Source organism: Coturnix japonica, unplaced genomic scaffold, assembly GCF_001577835.2.
Source record: "Coturnix japonica isolate 7356 unplaced genomic scaffold, Coturnix japonica 2.1 chrUnrandom569, whole genome shotgun sequence".
Classification (NCBI taxonomy): Eukaryota; Metazoa; Chordata; class Aves; order Galliformes; family Phasianidae; genus Coturnix; species Coturnix japonica.
This window is the reverse complement of record NW_015439944.1, coordinates 33,592-41,102: the sequence shown is the minus strand read 5'-3', so window position 1 is coordinate 41,102 and position 7,511 is coordinate 33,592. Positions and strand designations below refer to the sequence as shown.

General features: G+C 57.0%; 1 protein-coding gene across 1 annotated transcript in view; it reads right to left on the bottom strand.

Moving 5' to 3' along the window:
* Positions 1-3,863: 3,863 nt before the first annotated feature.
* The window catches only part of LOC116652666, a gene marked incomplete at its 3' end in the record, with an annotated part of 15,282 nt that continues 11,634 nt past the window's right edge, over positions 3,864-7,511 (bottom strand). Inside the window, exons 6-7 of the mRNA XM_032441792.1 lie at positions 6,077-6,165; positions 3,864-4,035 (exon numbers count right to left, since the gene is read on the bottom strand). Of these exons, the coding sequence (XP_032297683.1) occupies positions 3,864-4,035; positions 6,077-6,165 (261 nt within the window). The remainder of the gene's footprint in view (positions 4,036-6,076; positions 6,166-7,511) is intronic.

Genomic DNA, 7,511 nt, shown 5'->3' with positions numbered 1-7,511 from the left:
CCCGCCGCTAGGTGGCGCTATAGGCCACCATTGGTCCCATTAGATGCCTGCAATTCCACCGCCCGCCGCTAGGTGGCGCTATAGGCACCTCCCCATTGGTTGTCCCATAGATGCCTGCAATTCCCCCGCCCGCCGCTAGGTGGCGCTATAGGCCACCATTGGTCCCATAGATGCCTGCAATTCCACCTCCCGCTGGTAGGTGGCGCTATAGGCACCGCCCCCATTGGTTGTCACATAGATGCCTGCAATACCACCTCCCGCCTGTAGGTGGCGCTATAGGCACCATTGGTCCCATAGATGTCTGCAATTCCACCTCCGGCCGCTAGGTGGCGCTATAGGCACCATTACCATTGGTTGTCCCATAGATGCCTGCAATTCCACCTCCGGCCGCTAGGAGGCGCTATAGGCACCTCCCCATTGGTTATGTCCCATTAGATGCCTGCAATACCACCGCCCGCCGCTAGGTGGCGCTATAGGCACCGCCCCCATTGGTTGTCCCATTAGATGCCTGCAATTCCACCGCCCGCCGCTAGGTGGCGCCATAGGCCACCATTGGTCCCATAGATGCCTGCAATTCCACCTCCGGCCGGTAGGTGGCGCTATAGGCACCGCCCCATTGGTTGTCCCATTAGATGCCTGCAATTACTCCGCCCGCCGCTAGGTGGCGCTATAGGCACAGCCCCCATTGGTTCTGTCCTATTAGATGCCTGCAATTCCACCTCCCGCCTGTAGGTGGCGCTATAGGCCACCATTGGTCCCATAGATGCCTGCAATTCCACCGCCCGCCTCTAGGTGGCGCTATAGGCACCGCCCCCATTGGTTGTCCCATTAGATGCCTGCAATTCCACCTCCCGCCGGTAGGTGGCGCTATAGGCACCTCCCCATTGGTTATGTCCCATTAGATGCCTGCAATTCCACCTCCCGCCGTTAGGTGGCGCTATAGGCACCGCCCCCATTGGTTATGTCCCATAGATGCCTGCAATTCCACCGCCCGCCGCTAGGTGGCGCTATAGGCCACCATTGGTCCCATAGATGCCTGCAATACNTGTCCCATAGATGCCTGCAATTCCACCGCCCGCCGCTAGGTGGCGCTATAGGCCACCATTGGTCCCATAGATGCCTGCAATACCACCTCCGGCCGGTAGGTGGCGCTATAGGCACAGCCCCTATTTGTTGTCCCATAGATGCCTGCAATTCCACCTCCGGCCGCTAGGTGGCGCTATAGCCACCATTACCATTGGTTCTGTCCCATTAGATGCCTGCAATTCCGCCGCCCGCCGCTAGGTGGCGCTATAGGCACAGCCCCATTGGTTATGTCCCATTAGATGCCTGCAATTCCACCTCCGGCCGCTAGGTGGCGCTATAGGCCACCATTGGTCCCATAGATGCCTGCAATTCCACCTCCGGCCGCTAGGTGGCGCTATAGGCACCTTCATTGGTTATGTCCCATTAAATGCCTGCAATTCCACCGCCCGCCGCTAGGTGGCGCTATAGGCACCGCCCCCATTGGTTGTCCCATAGATGCCTGCAATTCCACCTCCGGCCGGTAGGTGGCGCTATAGGCCACCATTGGTCCCATAGATGCCTGCAATTCCACCTCCGGCCGGTAGGTGGCGCTATAGGCACCTCCCCATTGGTTGTCCCATAGATGCCTGCAATACCACCGCCCGCCGCTAGGTGGCGCTATAGGCACCTCCCCATTGGTCTTGTCCCATTAGATGCCTGCAATTCCACCTCCGGCCGGTAGGTGGCGCTATAGGCACCGCCCCCATTGGTTATGTCCCATTAAATGCCTGCAATTCCACCGCCCGCCGCTAGGTGGCGCTATAGGCACCATTACCATTGGTTGTCCCATAGATGCCTGCAATTCCACCTCCCGCCGGTAGGTGGCGCTATAGGCCACCATTGGTTATGTCCCATTAGATGCCTGCAATTCCACCGCCCGTCGCTAGGTGGCGCTATAGGCACCGCCCCATTGGTTGTCCCATAGATGCCTGCAATACCACCTCCCGCCGCTAGGTGGCGCTATAGGCACCTCCCCATTGGTCCTGTCCCATAGATGCCTGCAATACCACCGCCCGCCGCTAGGTGGCACTATAGGCACCTCCCCATTGGTTGTCCCATAGATGCCTGCAATTCCACCGCCCGCCGGTAGGTGGCGCTATAGGACACCATTGGTCCCATAGATGCCTGCAATTCCACCTCCGGCCGCTAGGTGGCGCTATAGGCACCGCCCATATTGGTTGTCCCATAGATGCCTGCAATACCACCTCCCGCCGGTAGGTGGCGCTATAGGCACCGCCCCCATTGGTTGTCACATAGATGCCTGCAATTCCACCTCCGGCCGCTAGGTGGCGCTATAGGCACTGCCCCCATTTGTTATGTCCCATAGATGCCTGCAATTCCACCGCCCGCCGCTAGGTGGCGCTATAGGCACCGGCCCCATTTGTTGTCCCATAGATGCCTGCAATTCCACCTCCCGCCTGTAGGTGGCGCTATAGGTGCAATTACTCCGCCCGCCGCTAGGTGGCGCTATAGGCCACCATTGGTCCCATAGATGCCTGCAATTCCACCGCCCGCCGCTAGGTGGCGCTATAGGAACCTCCCCATTGGTTATGTCCCATAGATGCCTGCAATTCCACCGCCCGCCGCTAGGTGGCGCTATAGGCCACCATTNGTCCCATAGATGCCTGCAATTCCACCGCCCGCCGCTAGGTGGCGCTATAGGCCACCATTGGTCCCATAGATGCCTGCAATACCACCTCCGGCCGCTAGGTGGCGCTATAGGCACCGCCCCCATTGGTTGTCCCATAGATGCCTGCAATACCACCGCCCGCCTGTAGGTGGCGCTATAGGCACCGCCCCCATGTGTTCTGTCCCATAGATGCCTGCAATTCCACCGCCCGCCGCTAGGTGGCGCTATAGGCACCGCCCCCATTGGTTCTCTATAGGTAACAGTTGTTCCCCATATAGGTCACCCTATAGGTGTCCCACCCATAAGAACACCCATATAGGTGCCCCCCATACTGACCCTCTATATAGCTATACCCATATATCCCCCATAGATACCCTATATGTCCCCCTATAGGTACCCATATAGGTGACTCCCATACTGACCCCCTATAGCTACACCCATATATCCCCCATAGATACCCTATATGTCCCCCTATAGGTACCCCCCATAAGTACTCCCATAGGTACCCATAGGTGCCCCTATAGGTGCCCTATAAGCCCCATAGGCGCCCCTATAGGTGCCCTATAATCCTCCCCTCCCCATGTGCCCCCTATAGGTGCCCTATAAGCCCCCCCACCCCCATAGGTGCCCCTATAGGTGCCCCATAAGACCTCCTTCCCCTATAGGTGCCCTATAAGCCCTCCTTCCCCTATAGGTGCCCCTATAGGTGCCTCTATAAGCCCCATAGGTGCCCCTATAGGTGCCCTATGAGCCCCCCCTCCCCCATAGGTTCCCCTATAGGTGCCCTATAAGCCGCCCTTCCCTTTAGTTGCCCTATAGATGCCCTATAACCCCCCCATCTGCCCCTATAGGTGCCCTATAAACCCCCCTTCCCTATAGGTGCCCCTATATGTGCCCTATAAGCCCCCCCACCATAGGTTCCCCTATAGGTGCCCTATAAACCCCCTACCCCAAAGGTGCCCCTATAGATGCCCTATAATCCTCCCTTCCCCTATAGGTGCCCTATAAGCCCTCCCTCCCCCATAGGTGCCCCTATAGGTGCCCTATAAGCACCCACTTCCCCTATAGGTGCCTCTATAGGTGCCCCTATAGGTGCCCTATAGGCCCCCACTTCCCCTATAGGTGCCCCTATAGATGCCCTATATGCCCCCATTTCCCCTATAGTTGCCCTATAAGCCCCCATTTCCCCTATAGATGCCCTATATGCCCCCATTTCCCCTATAGGTGCCCTATAGGCCCCCACCTCCTCATGCCGTTGCTGCAGCAGCTCCATCAGTTCCCTGTTGTGACCCCGTAGTTCCACCAGCGCATCCTGCAGCCCTATAGGATCCCGATCCCCCCTGCACCCATAGGGGGCTATAGGGTCAGCAAGGGGGGCTATAGGGGAAGGGCATGGGGGGATGGGCCATGGGGTTATAGGGAGCTGCAGGGTCTATAGGGCATGTGGCATGGGGTTATAGTGGGCTATAGGGTCTATAGGGGATGGGGTATGGGGTTATAGGGAGCTATAGGATCAATAGGGGATGGGGTTATATGGAGCTATGGGGGCTATAGGGTATGGGGAGTATAGGGAGCTATAGGGTCAATAGGGGATGGGATATGGGGTTATATGGAGCTATAGGGTCTATAGGGGATGGGGTATGTGGTTATAGGGAGTTATAGGGTCCATAGGGGACGGGGTATGGGGGTTATATGGAGCTATAGGGTCTATAGGGGATGAGGACATGGGGTTATAGGAGCTATGGGGGCTATAGGGGATGGAGTATGGGGGGTATAGGGAGCTATGGGGGCTATAGAGGATGGAGTATGGGGTTTATAGGAGCTATGGAGGCTACAGGGGATGGGGCATGGAGTTATAGGGAGCTATAGGGTCTATAGGGCATGTGGCATGGGGTTATAGTGGGCTATAGGATCAATAGAGGATGGGTTATGGGGTTATAGGGAGCTATGGGGGCTATAGGGGATGGAGTATGGGGGATATAGGGAGCTATAGGGTCTATAGGGGATGGGGTATGGGGTTATATAGACCTATAGGTTCTATAGGGGACGGGGTATGGGGGGTATAGGGAGCTATAGGGTCTATAGGGGACAGGGTATGGGAATATAGGGAGCTATAGGATCAATAAGGGATGGGATATGGGGTTATCGGGAGCCATAGGGTCTATAGGGGATGGGGGATGGGGTTATAGGAGCTATGGGGGCTATAGGGGATGGAGTATGGGGGGTATAGGGAGCTATAGGATCAATAGGGGATGGGGTATGGGGTTATGTGGAGCTATAGGGTCTATAGGGGATGAGGACATGGGGTTATAGTGAGCTATAGGATCAATAGGGGATGGGTTATGGGGTTATATGGAGCTATAGGGTCAATAGGGTATGGTGCATGGGGTTATATGAAGCTATAGGGTCTATAGGGGATGGGGTATGGGGTTATAGGGAGCTATAGGGTCAATAGGGGATGGGTTATGGGGTTATAGGGAGCTATAGGGTCTATAGGGGATGGGGCCATGGGGTTATAGGGAGCTATGGGGGTCTATAGGGGATGGAGTATGGGGGTATAGGGAGCTATGGGGGCAATAGGGGCTATGGGGGCTATAGGGGATGGGGTATGGAGGGTATAGGGAGCTATGGGGGCTATAGGGGATGGGGTATGGGGTTATATGGAGCTATAGGGTCAATAGGGGATGGGGCCATGGGGTTATAGTGGGCTATAGGGTCTATAGGGGATGGGGCCATGGGGTTATAGTGAGCTATAGGATCAATAGGGGATGGGGTTATAGGGTCTATAGGGTCTATAGGGTCTATAGGGGATGGGGCCATGGGGTTATAGGGAGCTATGGGGGCTATAGGGGATGGGTTATGGGGTTATAGGGAGCTATAGGGTCTATAGGGGATGGAGTATGGGGGTTATAGGGAGCTATGGGGGCAATAGGGTATGGGATATGGGGGGTATAGGGAGCTATGGAGGCTATAGGGGATGGGGTATGGGGTTATAGGGAGCTATAGGATCAATAGCGGATGGGGTATGGGGTTATAGGGAGCTGTAGGGTCTATAGGGTATGGGGCATGGAGTTATAGGGAGCTATGGGGGCTATAGGGGATGGGGTATGGGGTTATAGGGTCTATAGGGTCTATAGGGTATGGTGTATGGGGTTATATGGACCTATAGGGTCTATAGGGGATGGGGTATGGGGTTATATGGAGTCATAGGGTCTATAGGGTATGGTGTATGGGGTTATATGAAGCTATAGGATCCATAGGGGATGGGGCCATGGGGTTATAGGGTCTATAGGGTCAATAGGGGATGGTGTATGGGGTTATATGGACCTATAGGGTCTATATGGGGCTGTGGGCGGGGCTAAAGGTGGGGGGGGGACTCACGTGGTTGTTGCTGGGGGGGTCACGTGACCTGACATTTCATCCCGCTCCTGCTCTGCCCGTTGTCGGGCGTGATTGGCAGCTGCCACGGCCTGGGGGCGGGGCCAAACATGGACACGCCCACCGCCATAAGCCACGCCCCCTCCCCTTTAGCCCCGCCCCTTGAGACAATCGGGGGTGCCAATCACTTGTAAGCCACGCCCACTATGGTGTAGCCACGCCCACTTTGACGTAGCCACGCCCCCTTCCCCATAGCCCCGCCCATTTCCCCCTAAGCCACTCCCATATTCCCCTAGCCCCGCCCACTTTCCCTTGGCCCCGCCCACTTTCCCACCGCCAGTCACACATCCATAGCCCCGCCCACTTTCCTTAAGCCCCGCCCACTTTCTCATAGCAACACTTACTTCACCTTATAGCCCCGCCCACTTTCCCGTAGCCCCGCCCACATTCCATAGCCACGCCCACTATCGTGTAGCCCCGCCCACTTTGCTATAGCCCCCGCCCACTTTCAGTTGACCACGCCCATTTCCCCATAGCCCCGCCCCCTTCCCGTAGCCCCGCCCACTTCTCCCATAGCCACGCTCACTTTCCATTGGCCCCGCCCAATTCTTCCGTAGCCCCGCCCACATTCCCGCAGCCCCGCCCATTATCGTGTAGCCCCGCCCACTTTGCCTTGGCCACGCCCACATTCCCGTAGCCCCGCCCACATTCTCATAGCCCCGCCCACTTTCTTTAAGCCCCTCCCACTTTCCCGTAGTCACGCCTTTTCCCATAGCCCCGCCCACATTCTCATAGCCCCGCCCACTTTCCATAGCTCCGCCCATTTTCCCATAGCTCCGCCCACTTTCTCATAGCCCCGCCCACTTACCCTTAATCCCCGCCCACTTTCCCATAGCCTCGTCCACACCCCCATAGCAACACCCACATCCATAGCCACGCCCATTTTACCGTAGCCCCGCCCCTTTCCCATAGCCACGCCTACTTCTCCCATAGCCCCGCCCACTTTCATTTGACCCCGCCCATTTTGCTATAGCCACGCCCACTTTCATTTGGCCCCGCCCACTTTCCGTAGCCCCACTTACATTCCTTTAAGCCCCGCCCACTTTCCCTTAGCCACGCCCCCTTCCCTATAACCCGCCCACTTTCTCATAGCCACGCCCACCTCCCCATAACAACGCCCACTTTCTCATAGCCACGCCCATTTTCCCTTAAGCCCTGCCCACTTTCCCACAGTTCCGCCAACTTTCCCGTGGCCCCGCCCCCTTTTCCCTTTAACCCCGCCCACTTTCCATTTGGCCACGCCCACTTTCCCACAGCCCGCCCATTTCCCATAGCCACGCCCACTCTACCGTAGCCCCGCCCACTTTCTCATAGCCTCGCCCTCTTCCCGTAGCCCGCCCCGTTTCCCTTTAGCCCCGCCCCATTTCCCTTTAGCCCC